Source organism: Cryptotermes secundus, unplaced genomic scaffold, assembly GCF_002891405.2.
Source record: "Cryptotermes secundus unplaced genomic scaffold, Csec_1.0 scaffold742, whole genome shotgun sequence".
Taxonomy (NCBI): domain Eukaryota; kingdom Metazoa; phylum Arthropoda; class Insecta; order Blattodea; family Kalotermitidae; genus Cryptotermes; species Cryptotermes secundus.
This window is the reverse complement of record NW_019739223.1, coordinates 10,941-28,603: the sequence shown is the minus strand read 5'-3', so window position 1 is coordinate 28,603 and position 17,663 is coordinate 10,941. Positions and strand designations below refer to the sequence as shown.

At 37.2% G+C, this 17,663-nt stretch overlaps 1 protein-coding gene across 1 annotated transcript in view; it reads left to right on the top strand.

The window, feature by feature from the left end:
* LOC111871764 (egalitarian protein homolog) overlaps positions 1-13,288 on the top strand; it is a 50,905-nt gene extending 37,617 nt beyond the window's left edge. Inside the window, exons 8-11 of the mRNA XM_023865072.2 lie at positions 1,399-1,491; positions 4,848-4,930; positions 9,979-10,212; positions 10,424-13,288. Coding sequence (XP_023720840.1) covers positions 1,399-1,491; positions 4,848-4,930; positions 9,979-10,212; positions 10,424-10,614 — 601 coding nt within the window. The 3' untranslated portion in view covers positions 10,615-13,288. The remainder of the gene's footprint in view (positions 1-1,398; positions 1,492-4,847; positions 4,931-9,978; positions 10,213-10,423) is intronic.
* The last annotated feature ends 4,375 nt before the right edge of the window (positions 13,289-17,663 follow it).

Below are 17,663 nucleotides of genomic sequence, written 5' to 3'. Positions count from 1 at the left end.
GCTAAAGGCTTTGAACAGTATCCAGCCTCAAGAATTCCAGCACTGTTTTGAGCAGTGGCAAAAGCGTTGGGACAAGTGCATTAATGCACATGGACAATACTTTGAAGGGGACTAATATACAGTTCAATAAAAATGCAAAAATAAAAAATAACAAAAATAAATTCCAGTTATTTTTGGGTCCCCCTCGTATGTTACTACAATGGACTAAAGTACCAGAGTGTGCAAAAAGAGAGGGTGGGAACATATTATGAGAGTTTCAGAATATTATATTGTATCATTCTGTTGCGCTTTTTGCTTAGTGTCGATAATTTTTTTTGAGTCTTATGTGCAATCCTATCTTCTATAAAATGTATTAAAAGTTGTCCATGATTTATTCTGACCGTCTTACAGTGCATACATTTATTCACCTTACTCTTCTCTCTTGCACTACATGTTTCAGCACTAAAGTGCCATCTTCAGGTGCTTTTCTATGTACGTCGAACTACTTCATTGCATGCCCTGTTGTTTTTATACTAAAATGACTAAAATATATATTCGTCATATATGATGATAAATTTTAAATATTAAAACTGTTCAGGATTTGTCATCCTTATGTCGTATCTCAATACGCGAGTCACACCTATTTTCTTCTATCTGAGTGTTCTTCCTGCTTTCATGTGTGTATCTGTGCTTTGTGGTGTGTCTTGCTCCTGTGACTGCATGTGTTATAAATGTGAATAAATGTATGCACTGTAAGACAGAATAAATCATGGACATAAATCAGTGCAACAGGATGCTAAAATATAACATTATTAAAAGTTACTCACTTTAAAAGTTTGAAAGCCCATCACTACATATTCGACCAATGTAGTCATCATCAGGTGTTAAAATTATTGGGCGAGGAAAACGCTGTCTTCTGTTTTGCTTATGTTGGTAAATATACAAGTTCTCAAACTCAACTCAAACATATGTACATCAAAAGGACTTGTATATTTAACAATGGAAGGCAGCAGTTTCCTCACCCAATAATTTTGACACCTGATGATGACAAGATTGGTCGAAACATGTAGCGATGTACTTTTAAACTTTTAAAGTGAATGATTTTAATCAGTTTCATAGAATGTAATGTTGCACGTGAGGCTGTAAAAACTAATCAGTGCTAATATCATGAGAGGTTGACAAAAGAATGATAGTGGGATGTAAGATTAGATGTAGGCAGTTGGTACTGGGCGTGAAACTTTGCAGTGATTTCGGGTTATGTTTGCATGCAGCATTTTCCTTCTCATTTTTCAGGCATAACAAAACAGGGTTAACATTTATTGGCTCCACATCTTTCTCATAAATTTATGATTTGCAGAATGTGAGCTAAGTTGTACACCTTAAAACAGAGTGTCTGATTAATTTCACATTATGTTACAGGTACCTCGATTTAACAGAAGAGGAAAAAGAGAAGCTAAAGGGTTCATACAAAGTAGCAAGGAAATTGGAGAAATTGGAGAACCTGCAGGACAGGCATGTACTGAACTATGTGATATATGAAACTTCAGATCTGTTTATGAAGTGGCTCTCATGTGGCATGAATCCTGCCCCCCAGACTGCAAGAACATAGCACCTAATTGTTTGCAGTGGTACCGATTTTGATATGAATCCACTGGGAAACCCATACTGCTTTAGAAGTTAGAAATGGAGGCAAGGCAAGACGTGTCTAAGTCGCCATAGGAATTCTGCTTTGTAGATAAGCTGAATGTGGTAACGTTTTCTGTAAATTGGAACCTGCTGAGGGCAAGAATTATTCTCTGTTGACAATGCATATTTTTCATGTCTGCACTAGTCTTGCTACAGAACAATAACCGTTTTGTTGGCTGTAGAGTAACTCCTTGGTACAATGTAGAATTTGAGGTTGTCACAGTTGTGGTTGTAAAGAGGTCTTTCTTTTGGAATATAATGCTGTGTAGTCTGCTGAAAATCAACGAATGTTTTGGGGGCAGTTGTTGCCGCCATCATCAGTGTCGAAGAACAAGCCAAGGAATAAATCAGCTTTAATCATGTAGCAAACTTGCTTTGAAGAAACCAGCATGATTTCTCGGTTTCTGCTGTATTATGCATTTTTACATCACCCTTTAGAACTACTAGTGTAACCACTAAATTTATGCATCTCTAGTCTTGCCCAGTAAGTCCTGAGATCTACTTAAAATTAAAAGACTCATTATTTCGTAATTTATTTCAGAGTTCCTCACTATTTAAAAAGCATATTTTAGTAATCCTGCGACATTGTCATGTCCCTGTGTGAATCCCCTTCTTGGCCTGTTGTTTTTCCTCTTCTAACCTGACAGTTCAAGAGCCTTCATCAGCCCGCTTCTAACATTGTTGCTGTTGGTCTCTTTGCATAGCCACATTGATGGCATCATTGGTATGTGCTGATGGTGGGCATTGTGATGCAATACTGTGTCCAAAATACTCTTTAAGTGCTTCTTATTCTCTCTCAAGTGCTATATATCCAGTCAGTCTCAGTGTCTGTAATTTAATTATTGTCAGTACCAGACAAATTACAAATTATGAAGTTCATTACAGTGTCTTTCATGCTTGAGTCTAAATATTATCATTGCTTTTTTCTGAAACATTTTAGTTCTGTTCTCCCCTTAGTTTAAGAGAGGAACTAAATCTCGCGTTTAATATAACAAAGCTTCAGATCTATATTAAACTCTCAGCAAAGTAACATTTTCTTAAAATCCAATTTCATGAAGCAAGATTTGTGTGCCTTTGTACAGAACTGGAGTTTTATTGTAAACATTAAACTTTGTGTAATGTGTTGAAATCTGTTTTTAAAATAAGATTTAACCCTTTCCAGTCATCGTGTATGGAAAAATTTCTGCATTCAGGTCGTCAAGGGAGTTTAAATGCCTGCAGAGCCACTAAGCGAGCTGTTTTGCTCAAAAAGTTCATACAACAGTGGTAGTATAGTGGTGTAGTGGTGCATGACATCAAGTGTGGAGAGAGGTTTTAGTGTTTTACTGTCTAAAATTGTTGCTGTTCTCTAGTATAAAATATATGCATATTCCTATCTTCTTATAACTGTCACACTTCTATGTACACAGACAACGAAAACCCGATAAACTATAGAACCTACACTAAAACTTTTTGAAGTTCTTGCGAGTGTGATATCTTTCGAAACATTCCCCAGGGCACATGGCCGGTTGATTCTTACGATATAAGTTCTGAAATTTTGTGTCTGGCATACTTTTTTGTCTCTATAACAATGTTCTTCAAAAGCTCATCATTGAAAAAAATAAAATAATTCATGGGATCTTCATCTGGTAGAAGGTTAAATTGAGGCCTTGCATTTTTAGTAAATGTGTATGCTTTGGGTTTCTTGTCCCCCATCATCATGTCTTCCCTCCCTTCAACATGCATAACACTTGTTTCACTCTCGCTCTCACTTTCCGACATTCCATCGCTGGATTCTTCACTCACAGTTTCTTCTACATTTTCCAAGTCCATATAGAGTTCTTTGTTTAACAAAGCAATAACTGACTCTCCGGTCTCAACACACAAGGCACTATATTTAAGTTTTTTCATGCCAGAAGGCACACATGTATGAGAACACAAAGCCATGTTGCTAAAACTGATACACAGTAGTGTATGAATGGCATTTGTTCCTCAAGTAGTTCAAATTATGGCTTCCAGATGGCAGGAGAATGCAGACTAAACATTTATGATTGCGTTGGTATAGTATACAGGGGCAAGTAATGACATATGACTGACTTATCATCGGAGAATTGGAAAAGAAACTTTGCGATCATATATCTACATGTGTCTGTGGAAGAAATTTCTCAGTGTCAATCAACGTATGACAGGAAAGGGTTAAAACATGCTGTAGCTGTAAAATAGAATTTACACTAGAATTAACACATTCAAAGGCAACGCCATAGCTCAAGCGGTTAGTCACTGGCTTCCCACCGCAGCAGCCCAGGTCCGATCCTGGGTCTAGTCAAGTGGGATTTGTGGTGGACAAAGTGGCACTGGGGCAAGTTTTCTCTGAGTACTTCGGTTTCCCCTGCCAGTCTTCATTCCACCAAATTCTCCATCATCATAATGACCTGGGGCAGGCTACAATAGGCCAATCGTTGGCTGCCGTGCCAAGTGGACCCAGTTGGACTCCACCCCCCACTAAGCGAATTAAAAAAAAATAAAGAAAACACATTCAAAACAAAATAAGCATTGCTTATAAGTAAAAGAGTAAAGGTAAAGATGTCCCTGTGCTTAAGTAATTAAGCACTATGGCTTGAAGATTTGGGGGAGTGGAGGTATTGCTCCACCATTCTTGGCCTCAGCACTAAAGGGACGTGAGTGGTCAGCTTCATGACCTGGACGCTTTACTCTTGTTGAAATTTCTCCCTGTTCCATTTGGGTAGGATTCTGAGTGGGGCCCCAGAACAGGTCTGTATGCTATGGAGAAGAGATAAATCTTTCCCTTGCAGGGAATCCAGCCTGTAGCCCTTCACTATAGTTTTCTTTTAAGCTTCTTGGAGTGGGGTGAGAGTTGGAGTTCACTTGCTACATCGGCCACTAATTGACCTATTGTAGCAGCCCAAGACGATAGATGTTGATGAATGTGGAGCAGTCAATGGAATGAGAATTGGCAGGGGAAACAGAAATACTCCAAGAAGACCTGCCCCAATGCCACTTTGTCCACCACAAATCCCACTTGATCTGACCTGGGCTCAAACTTGGGCCGCCATTGTGTGAAGTCAGTGACTAACCACCTGAGCTATGGCATGGTCAGTAGCCCATCGCTATAGCAATTTTAGTATAGCTATAAGTGGAAACTGTGCACACTTCAGAGACAATTCCAATATATATTTCTACAGAGATGGAAAAAGTGAAGATGAAGATGAGGATGAAGATTTTGATGGTTGTAATGGAGACAGTGGGAAAACTTCACCATCGTCAGGTGAGTACTACAAGGTGGTGCACGAAATGTTCCTGAATTTGATTTAGTATTAATTATTCAACCATGCAATGAATGATGTTTTGTAACATGATAACATATACAGTACATCATGGAGACTAGTTCTTACTCTTCCTGAGCGCGCTAGTATCGCGGTGTTCCTGCTCAAGCACAAGTTTACACAAGATGGTTGACAAAGGAAGACTGTCTGTAGAACGTCATATAAAAACAGTGTTGTTTGCTGAAACAAAAAGTGTTGTAGTCACACAGAGGCTGTTTCGTGCCCACTTTTTAAAAACAATGGGCGCTCTCATTCAAAACAATTCATGAAATTTATAAGCAGTTCAATAATGATGGCTCAGTTTTGGAGAGGAAATGTCACTGGCCTTCATCTGCACTTTCTCTGGACAACCTTGACACTGTCAGGATGGCACTGCGAAGAAGCCATAGTAAATCAACAGGAAAGGCTGCAGCACAACTAGGGATATCGAGACAATTGGTGCAATGAATATTGAAAAGTGATTTGAATTTGCATCCATATAAATAACAGTGTTACATGAACTCAGAATAATGAGGTATTGTTCAACAGTGTTTGGTTTTCTGATGAGGCACACTTCCACTTTGATGGTGTGGTTAATAAACAAAGTGTGCAATTTGGGACATCAGGGCATCCATGTGCGATTCATGAGAAGATGCATGATACATCGAGATTTACAGTGTGGGTCGCCATCTCAAGTCGTGGACTGCTTGGACCAAATTTCTGTGAAGAGTCAGTGAACAGAGATCACCACTGTGGTTCAGTGGTCAGAGTTGCTGGCTGCAGATCCAGAGGGTTGGGTTCGATTTCTGGCTCTACCAGATTTTCTGAGAAGTATTGGGTCTGGAACGGGGTCCACTCATCCTCATGAGGATAATTGAGGGGCTATTTCAAGGAAATAGCGGCTCCAGTCTAGAAAACCAAGATTAACAGCCATGGGGATTCATTGCACTGACCACGCGACACCCTCTTTCTGCTAAAGTTGGCACTAACTTCGCTGAAAAGCGGCAGTCGCTCAGTCGCTATAGTTTGCTTGCAGACTGAAACCACAGTTTGTTTGACAGTGAAGAGTGAGCACTGTTTTAACACACATAATATTTTTGAGCCTCACCTTCTTGCTACAGATTTGCTATATAAACTCAATGATTCATGCAGGATGGAGTCAGACTTTGCACAGCGAATGTTATTTTTGACTTTCTGCATTACTCTTTCAACTTGCGTGACATCTCAAACCGACTTCCTGATCATTTCGCATGTGGACAGAACTGGCCCCCAAATAGTCCTCATTTGAACCCATGTGACTTCTTTCTTTTGGGATTCATTAAAGAAAAGACTTTTCTGAAGAAGCCACAGACAGTAATAGGACTGAGGGCACTAATCATTCACGTCCGCAAAGAGATAACTGAGGATGTATGCCGTCGAGTAATCAAGAACATCACACTATGTGTTGAAGAAGTTGCCAGATGTAATGGGGGTCATGTTGAACACTTGATTCACAGAGGATAAATCTCCATGCAGTGGTCTTTCTTTTTGTGTGTTAGTTTCTAGTATTGTAATTGAAATAACTATTTTATTAACATATCAAATACTGGATCATTTTGTGTGCCACTCTGTATGTAACTTTTGCTGTAAAAATGTGAACTTGGGAACTTGCTTGTAGTGCAGAAGAATTTGATCATCCACAGAGATACAGAATGTTTTGGCAAAACTGGGAGGTTCATTAACATATACAGCACTTTTAACAAGGCAGTGAGCCATTGAGGGTCATACACTGTTGGCTTTACAATGGAGTGAGATTGTATGAAAATTTAACTTACACAAATTCAACCATATGCATGCTCATCAAAAAAAAAAAATAAAATAAATAAAGTAAATAAGAATTAAAATAGCACGGATGACTCTGTGTGCCATGCTACTCAGATGACTAATCATCAGAATATACAGAGGGGTCCAAAAAAAATGTACATCATCTTTGATAGTATCTTTGGAACAAAATGACATGTAGTTACAATTCTTGCACACAGAGAGAGAGAGAGAGAGAGAGAGAGTCATTGTATGTGTTTGAAGTGACCACCATCAGTGGCTAAACAGCGTTGATGCCGCTGAACTGCTGAGCGAACTATGGCTGTCAGTGTGTCTGGTGCGATGGCTGCACACGATGCTTCGATGGTTTCTCGTAGCGTTCAGTGTAGCTTGCTTTTGTCAATAAACTTCATCCTTCAGGGTTCCCCATAGGTAGAAGTCGAGAGGTGTTAGGTCTGGAGACCGTGGTTGGTACTCAGTAGCACCTCTTCAACCTATCCATCATCTAAGTAGAGTGTCATCCAAGTATGCCCAGACATCTCTCATCTCCAAACAGCTCTCAGATGGCAGGGAAAATCGATGTCTGAAGCATATCGAGGTACACCTGATCAGTTATGGTACGTTCAAAGAAGAAAGGACCAATCAAACCGCACAAATTTATTTGTGCGGTTATTGCTTGCAGCGCACACGCGGCACAACACTCACGTGACTCATGTGACTTTCACCATCTGTTGAGAAAACATTACACTACACTACTGTGCAAGAATTGTAACAATGATGGGGTACCCAAAAGAAACAGAACTAATTTTTTGTGGGCAGAGCTTTTGTAGTACCGTGTTTTGCCGCTATGAGCGCATAGAGCTAACATTCCTGTGTCGATAAGCCGATTACCGTTGCTTCAGAAGGTAAGGGCTAGTTTCGGCAGAGTTTATAGTGACAACTGTTTTGTGTGATCGTCATTTTTGCAATGGCTGATTTTCGTGAACAGTGTGCGGTGGTGAAATTCTGCTTTTTGCTCGGGAAAAGTGGAACAGAAACTCTTGAAATGTTAAAAACGGCATACAAGGACGATGCTATGGCGAAAACTCAAGTGTTTGAGTGGTTTTTCCGTTTCAAAATGGTGAAATGTCAATTGATGACAAACCTCGTTCTGGTCATCCTTCCATGGCCCGAACACATGAAAATGTTGAAAAAATTCGTGAAATCATCAAGGAAGATCGACGGTGGACCATTGAAGAAATTGTGGAGCTGTCGGGAGTGACTTGGAGCTCAGTTCAGCAAATTTTGACAGAAGATTTGGTAATGAAAAGGGTGGTTGCGAAATTCGTGCCACAACTGCTGACTGCTGAACAAAAACAAGGTCATGTGGAAGCATGCTGTGCTTTGAAAGAAGAGTCCCGACTTTTTTTTTGTTTCCTCGAATGAAAAGAGACATGAAAGGAAAGCGTTTTGCTGATGTGAAGGAAAAAACGCTGTCAAGCATCTCAAAAAATGAATTTTGAGGATGTTTTGAAAAATGGAATAAAAGACAAACAAGTGTATTAGTGTAAGTGGAGAGTATTTTGAAGGGGATTGAAGGTTTGTGCTTAAAATTTGAATAAATAAGTTTAAAAAAAATAAGTTCGGTTTCTTTTGGGTACCCCCTTGTACATGTCATTTTGTTCCAAAGATATTGACTATCAAAGAGTAAGTACATTTCTTTGGACCCCTGTACAGATGAATGCATATTGTTCAAGTTTACTATTTTTATTTTTATTTTGTCATTCATTGGTCTCTCTCATGCTCCGTTTTTTGTGTACAATTAGAAATAAAATTACTATATATTGTTACATGTTAGTGACTCGACTTGGGATTTGGACTGATGATTGGATATATCGGACACTTATAACTCATGACTACAAATGATTATAACAGTCTTACTAATCTACACACTCTGTAAGTCTCTACAACTATAACACACACAAAGTTTTGTGTTTTTTATTGTCACTAGTCTTTGCTGGGTAGCGGCAGCTAACAATATAAATTCCTCACAGCCTAAAACTGGCACTGTTCACTCGCAACTCATGACTGCTAAGTGCTGACTCCAATCTCCAACTGACTAACTTTTCCCATTAGTTCTCGCTGTATAGCCTCCACACGGACAACACACAAAACAATGCTTTGAACAGGTCTGTGTTGTTGTGTGCTGATTTGTTGCTGCGGAAGTGCTTTTACCCTACCATTGCCTAGCAGTGGCTGCTTCCTCTTGTTAAACTATTCTGGCTTTCAGCTCTCATGTCAGTATTTTACTAATATGTGTATTCTTTATTATATACATACACATTACAGGGTATATACAAAAGCTTTTACTTCTTGTGCAGTTTAAGGGTTTTTGAGGGCTAATTCTGACTATACATGATTTTTTGGTTTGTGTGCCATCTTAAGAATGTAATGCTCACGTAATCTGCGACTCCACGGAACATCCATTTCTTCTAGGCTTTTTATTCTTTGACTTTTGTTTCATCTGTGGGAACTGCCCACGTTTAAACAAATGTTACAGTGAGAGCACAAGTACATATTGCTTAGCACCGACTGTTTACTCAGTCACTGCTAAGCAGCGAATGGTTCCTAGCTTGTGATTGGCTAGCACTCAGTCCACTGTGGGTGGTTCCCTCAGGCACACATTGTTATATACTTTACCTAGCAGTGATTGTTTCGTTGCCAAGCAATGATACTTGTGTTGTTACTATAACGTTTGCTTGAATGTGGGCGGTTGCCCCACATCTTTCAGAATGCTTCTGTCTGTATGTAATTTAGCTGTGAATTCATATTAAGAACTGTCATTCGTATAGACATGCTTTCTAGTATCATTTCAAGAAAGAGCCATGTTTTCTACTAGCTTTCTTACTAGTTGAAAAATAAGACAGTTATGTAGTCATAGAACTAAAACTTCAGTGCTTGCTTCTATTATAACTTAGTCCAGCATCACTGTTGGGTATCGCTTATGATTGTGTTGAATTTTCACAAGGAAAATAATTTCAGAACCCCATTTTATTGTCCTGTTCAGTGCTTGTGTATGATCCCTAGTTTTAAAAGGCTTTTGTCTCTTGGGTTAGAAACTGAAACTTAGGAAGTGGCAGCCTATTACTAATCATAATGTGGTCAAATACCAAACATAAGGAAGTTTTAAAATTCTTTCCTGATGTGTTTATAGTGTGCTGTCATATTGCAGGTGGACTGACATCACCTCGAACGCCCATCTCTGAGCCCTTGTCTTTAACTGAATCAATGCAGTTGTTAGATGAGATACTTTCAGATGGGCGAATGGAAAGGCTTGATAAGATTGAACGGCTGGAAGCAATTTTATCTGTGATAACGGCTCCACCTGGTGGAGATGGTGGCACAGAGAGCAACCCTCCATGTTGTGCATGCCATTGTCACATCAACATCAGTACAAAGGAAGGAGGTTAGTAGACATCATGGTGTTAAAATGAGTATATTCAAGTTTCCTCTGCATTATGCTTTTCAGATTGCGAAAGAAAGCATTCACGTGATAATCAGTAGATTGAGATTTTTCATGACTAGAGCAAGTAGTTCCAGGAAAATGAAAGCATGTTGTAACACAAATAGGTGTACCATTTAAGTGGCAAGCTTTTTCTTCTAGCATATTTTTTCAGGTGTTGGTAGTCCCAGGTCTCTTGTTACTAGTTCTGGTGGACAGGCTGATGTGGCATGTCAAACGCTTTCAACAGGCGATATTGTGATAACAAGAATCTTCTTTACCGAGGAAGAAAAAGAACGGGAGAAGACTCTGACCTCAAGCCCCAAAAAGTGCCCCCCATCCCAACATTCTGCTTCCTCCTCCTAGGGTTCTGCTTAGGAGTCCTCTCATTGTATCTGTGTATAGACAAAAACTCGTAATTATTCTGTGGTTGATTTCAAGAAACCAGATACAGGTTCCCCATTTGAACTGGAGCAATACTTCAACAAACAGTGATTTACTGCAAAATATGTCTCAAGTGCCAACACGTGAGAGTGTGAGGTAGGATTGTCTTCCTACAGATACTAACACCTGATGACCGACATACTGACAGCATGACTTACAGTTCATCAAGGCAAACATACGGTTGTGTGGGTGAAATTTATTTTCAGTTTTCATGTTGCTGCCAACTGAAATTAACTGGGTCCCATGCCAGTATATTTTGTGAAACCAAATAAAAGTGTAGACATGAAATATTGTGCTGTTCATGGAAGCACTGTTTGTTTGGTATCCATTCTGCAAGTTATATGCAAGTGTTTCAGACCCAAGTCTGTAAGGATATAAGGGCTGGTCAGATTACTGTAGCATCTTGATCATTGTAATAGGAATGTTTGGAATTTTGTTGGAGATTTTTAATTTTATCGTTGTTGCTGTTATTTCAATTTTCATTTAATTTTTATCTACTGTTTGATTCAGAAGATATGTATTTTATTCCAATACTCAAATTTTATGCAAATTCTCAAATTATAGGGAAATTTAATACTTCAGCTTTATATTCCAAACTGTATCATAATGTGAAATTATTGTATTTCAAGTTTATATTAATGGTTTTTTTTATGGAATTACTTTTTAATTTCATTCCTCCAGATAAATTTTATATCTGATCAGTACAATAATCATTTAGGTGCTGCCATTGGGAGAGTCAAATGGGATTAAGTCACAGTTGAATCTCAAATTTATTTGTCCTAAAGTTTGAGGGGAGCAAAATGGTAACATTTTGTAGAACAGTAGAGCAGATTATGCACTCTCTGATGACATTTTATCATTATTGATATTTAAAATCAAGTTGATGAAAATGGCATGTGTCAAAAATGATTTATGGATTATGATAATGTTTACACCTCAGTACTTCACATTTAGGTAGAAGTCTTTGTATTCATTACGGAGCAGTTTAGGTGTTCATGTACTGGTTCTCTTGCAATATGAACTAATTTGTTATTTTAAAAGGTGATTAAACTGAAAATTGCAAATTTCATGCCTCACAGAATGTACTGCATGTAAACAAACATAGTGCAATGTGTAATTTGTGTGCCAAGGCAAATAGAAAGGGTGCTGCAGTAGCATTGAATGGCAAAATACTGGTAGTTCTTTAATTTTTTTACTTCTAAAAAAGATGTGCCTTCTTGATTTTAATGTGATATCTGTGGAAGGTGCATGATAGAAGTTCCCTCAGAGACATATTGTAGTTCTGTATATTTTAAACATTATAAACTTATATCACAGCTCTGAATAATTTCGGCAGAGTGAACTTCATTTTAATATTATATGTGACATGTAATATTTTGATGAATATAAACTAATTTGTTTTAAGTATAAAGTCACAGATTCTGACACTACTTGGGAGTGAGACTTTTGAATGTGTTCATTATAGTACATAAATGTTGGTGTCAGTATGTTAGAGAATGAAAGGAAAAACATTTTGTCCCTCAGCTGTGAAACTTGTGGGATGTCACAGTGATGAAATTCCATAGGACAATTCTTTGTACACTGGATCAGTTTCAACGCTTATGGATTTACTTAACAGTTGGCTTGCTCGAGTCTGCCTCACTCACTAAAATTTTGTCACCCAATGTGAAGACACTGCAACCAGTCCTTTATGTTGGAACACAGTGTTATAGGTGGTCTCACATTGGTGTGAATGTCTATAACCAGTCAAGCAGTGTCATCACTGTTCTGGTTGTACTTAATATTAAGTGGCATTCAGAGTCGAACTTGACATTTGTGAGGTTCCTTTGCAGGCTGAGAGGTGTTCTGGGACTGCATTGATAAGACATTGGAAGTGAGAAAGGTGAACACTAATAGAGATTAAAGACATTGCTGTCAATAACTGCTGCACTCCATTATAAGACAAAACCTTAATTTAATGGTTCATTCGTTTATTATCCAGTGTATAATGTTCACACACATATTCTCATTGACAGTTAACAAAGTAATGCAGGTTGTAGATCCCTTTTCATTTAGTTTTTGTCCTGACTCACTAATTGAGCTGCTGTATCACCTTCTGCTGGCTGTCAGTTTTTAAAGTATTTGTCTCCAGTACTTACTGTATGTCTAAACCTAAAAGCATAATTTGGCATTTTCAAGTACAAAAATCCAACCAGTATCACTTTCACTAAATGACTGCAGCAGTTGATATTGAGTTCTTAAATAAAACTACACTTCATGTTTGTTCAAGGAAGATTTAAAATTGGTCATACTGTATAAAAATACATGCCTGACAATAATAGTTCTCATATTTCTTAAAATTGACTACTGTTTTAAGACTGATTGGGGTTTATGAGACACAACATGTGAACCAATAGAAAATCAGACCACAGTATTATAGTACCTCTACTGAAAAGTAAAGTCTCTCGAAACGAAACATGCTTGTATGACTGAACACTGCATTTTAAGTTGACTTGTTTATTTTTATGATCCATATATATGTGAAACTTATATGGATAATAAAAAGGAATTAAAACAACAGAGCATAAAAATAGTCCTATGCCATGAAGGTATAAAGGGGAGTGGAGGTGTAGTTCCACTATTCTTGACCTTGACACTAGATGGAGGTGAGTGGTCAGCTTCATGCCCCAGCTGCTTTAGCCCCGGGGAAATCACCCCCAGTACCCATGGGATGGAAGGCTGGGTGGGCCCCAGAGCCAGTTTGGATGCTATGAAGAAGAGAAAAATCTTGCCCCTGTCAGGAATCGAACCCAGGCTGTCCAGCCTGTAGCACCCCACTATACCAACTCCCACAAAGTAGCATAATAAAGAAAAATGGTATGCCAAGGGGAACAATGCAGTGGTCATAATTTCCCTAGTGTCGGGCATAATGAGGATAAATGGAGGAAAATAAAGATGAACAGATTTTCACTATGAAAATTATTCTCTGGTGATGATTAATAGTAATTTTAATTTATCCGGCAGAGTTATAGGACAGTTTTAATTGTGTGTACCAAATGCCTAAATGTTACATAACACAAAATTTTGCCTGAAAATTGTATTACTAAGATTTGCTTTTAAAATTAAACAGAGGTTTTATACCTAAATATCATTAACTGACTGATCTTTGTAATGGAGATGTGATGTGTTTCCTGGGACATAACCAACTTTTAGAATGTTAATTGGGTGAGCTTTGCCTTATGAAGGATTAAAATTGAAGGGATTTTCTTCCACATAGGAAGGCATATATTTACAGAGAGCTGTGAAACTAATGTCACAGGTGTTACATTATAAGACATGGGTTCATGTTGTTCATATCCAGTAATATAGTTTACTAAAAATTGAGGAGAAATTTAATTCAGCACTGTTCTGGACACAGCTTTGAAGCTGTTTCAGATGTGTAACATGTAGAGGCTTAATCATGTGAATACTAACATTTTATGAACTGATACTTTTGTGTAATTTAAGCGGCATTATTAAACCTGCAAAATGTTTGGGCAGGACTTGTTATGAGTTGTAAAATTATCAATCATACACACTAATCTTTAAAAGAAGTTATTTTTCATGTGTTTCAATCATAAATGGTCATCATTAGGTCCCATATACAAATCAATGAAAAATTTTTATACTGAAAGTACAGGTTTTGTTGAAACATAAAAATTTGAAGAAAATAATTAACTAGGTCAGATTTAGTTTAATTTACATGGTCATAATTATAAAATTAATAGTACCTGTCCCATTATAAACATTCATTGCCATTTCTGAATTATTAGATATTTATTTAGTTCTATGCTTGTCTTTATTTTATAATTTGCCACTTCACACACCTGTGTTGTGCCACGCCACTACTGGGTATCAAGGAAGCAGCTACCCAGAGGTTAGAGTTAGTAATGAACATAATACAGAAAACCACAGCCAAGGGAACAAATGTCTGACATAAACATTTATTAAATAATGCTCACAAATTATTAACAGTAAATCTGGCAGCCTCATAATAACAAACAAGAGAAGTGGCATTCCTGCCATAAATAAATGATCTTTGCCACATCAAGTAATAATGGAGCAAAAAAGGGAAGAACCAGAAAGAAAAACAGGCCTAGTAAATCAGGACACTGGGGCCAGAGAAGGCATTGAAGCACAAAATTCTAGGCATTCAAAGGAGATGGCCGATTGAGGCTGATTAAATAAGGGTGTAAATGAATAATACAAAATAAAGAAGTAGTGTGAATAGAAATGATGATGATGACTGTGAATAAGGTTAGGAGATTGTGAGCATAAATCTGGAGCCTTGCTCAGCAGTAGAGAGTAGGAATGGCAGCTCACTCACCTGAACAAAATTTTGAAGTTGGACAGTGTAATAACATTTGGAAGCCAGGAAAGAACTGTGTCCAGCAGCTGCTGGGATGTAAGTGCCCTGGATGACAGCAGTAAATGAGGGTAAAGGAAGAGGGGGAGAAGGGGAGGAAGGTAGGGTAGGTAGAGAGGAAGAATCAGCAGAAAGGAGGGGGAAGGAAATACAGAGTTACTGTTGTAGGTTCATCTTTGTGTACAGTGTCTCCTGGCCCTCCTGGCCAATCTAAGCTGATGTATAATTTTGTGTTGTAAGTTAGTTGTAGTATTTGGAGTAATCTTTTGGGTGTTTTGCTGTTTGGTTGATTGGTATGGTATAGCATGTGTTTTTGAAGGTAAGGGCTGGTGTGTTGATGTAGTGTGGGTTGTGTCCCTGATGACCAGTTGATATAGTAGAATGTGTTCAAAGCAAGAACTGATGTTATGACATAATGTAATATGTGTCAAAGGTATATTATATATATCTGTATATTAGTGTACTTTTATACATTTTTAAATTTTAGCAGTATTTGTATTTAACAGTACAGATATTTTTTACTGATTAGTCTGTGTCACATGAAGACCATTTATGGTTAAAACATGTAGTGTATAGTTAGATATAAAGAGCAAGAAGATTTTTTAGCATAAATTTGTGTGATGGTTAAACTTAGGGCTTAAAGAGAAGTATAAACATTATACATTCTTATAAAACTTGTTATGAGGCTGAATAATATCTTGGATAGCCCTATCCAGATAAGTTGTTGAATGATGCATGTTGAGCAGCAACTGGCTGAAATGCTTGGAATGCAGATGTTATACCATGAAAGGCCATATTTATGTGAATATTTAATAGTGTAAGTGGAATAGTAGCATTAATGTTAGTTGGTGTTGCACTTAGGTACATAGTAGAGTATTCATTGCATCCACATATACGTCATGCCAAATTAAATCAGCGAGAGACTAGAGAAGCAGCTTTTGTTTGTGGGTAGTGTGTCTGCATAAGAAAGAAAGCAGAGGGCCCACAGGTATACAAGCAGGCTCTTGTGATATGTTGGTCTGTCTGTCATTTATGTGAGGATGAATCTGGTGCAGACATTTTACATTAATATGCTTTCAAATAGCACATTTATGTTACAGAGCATTTTTTTTTTTGTTTGGGAAATATTTTCATTTAATGTAGTCAGTCATATCATTGTTATTTTTCTGTACTTCAGTTTTGAAATAGAAAAGGAGACACAACTGTCAAGTGTTTACTTGATATTAACAGTCAACTTGCAGTGTTATCATTTTGTACAGGTACATACTGTTCCAAGTGGACTGTATTCAGTTTGATTCATATGCAACCAATCTCTGACAATAGTATCACAAATACTAGGTTAAAGAGATGCCTCTCCCATGTCATTAGTGACTTGTGAGAAATTACCATATCCCCAAAATTCAGCCAGGAATTGCATCAACTCTTATTGCTTGTTATTGTTGAAAAATGATTTTTAGTTAGCAATATGCAGTGAGGGATGCATATATTTTTTACTGCCTCACTGTTGTATTAGTAGACCATTGCTTCCATAAAATATATGCACCTTGTTCACTCATCTAGTTTATGTGTAATTAACCAGGTGTCCCCCCCCACCTTTTTAATAGGGTTCATGTTTTGTTCTTAAATACTTACATTACAGGTAGTAGCTAACTTTATGTTATAATATTCTTAATTGTTATCAGTTATTTATAAAAACTTGTTCTTAGGTTTGTGTCTTACATGGCCTGTTCAAAAATATATTTACACCATTTTATATCTAGTAGATTTCACTGTGAAATATGGTTTTCCATATTGACACAAAGAAAAAATTACCTTTTATATGTAATAAATTATTTATGTATGTATATACATGAAGTAAAATAGTTTTGTTTTTACAGTTGTAATAAATCTCAATGGAATTTGTAAAATATTGGCATTTGGAAACTTTCTTTTAATGTAGATAGTGGAATTGAAGTACAGTATGATTAAAATACAGTTTGAAATGTGTATAATGTGAGACTTTAAGCATAGCATGCTGTTCTCTCTGACTCTATTTTGTTTGTGAACCATGTTAGGTACAGGTTTCATCATCTTATTGTTTAGTACCAGTGTATGTAAATGTAGAGCACAGTTTTAGAATGTTCATGAGGTAACATATTTTCTTTTCAATACTGTGTATGTATTTCAGGGTCACTGGGTTTGAACCAGGATTTTGGGCTTCATAGTTGAGTTCAGAATTTACTTAAGTAATGTCTTTTCTTATAACAGTATGTGGACATCATGTCTATAAGAAATAATAATTTTGCACATGCAGCACTGTTGCAGAATTGTCTTTGTTATGCTTCTGCAAGATACATTTCTATTATTTCATTTAAATCTTCAACCTGCTATCATCAGTGTGTAAGTTTGTATTTATCTTTAACAAAGTGATAATGTTTTCTGTTACCAACACAGACTAACTGGCTCAAATCGTTTTGTGGTGTTGCAAACATTGTACTTTTGTCCCTTTTTTGGTTTTCTTACTTTAATATCTAACTTCCATTCATAATATTTGTGGAATGTAAGTACTCTGTGTTAAAGATGAATAATGTGTAATGATTTCTAATAT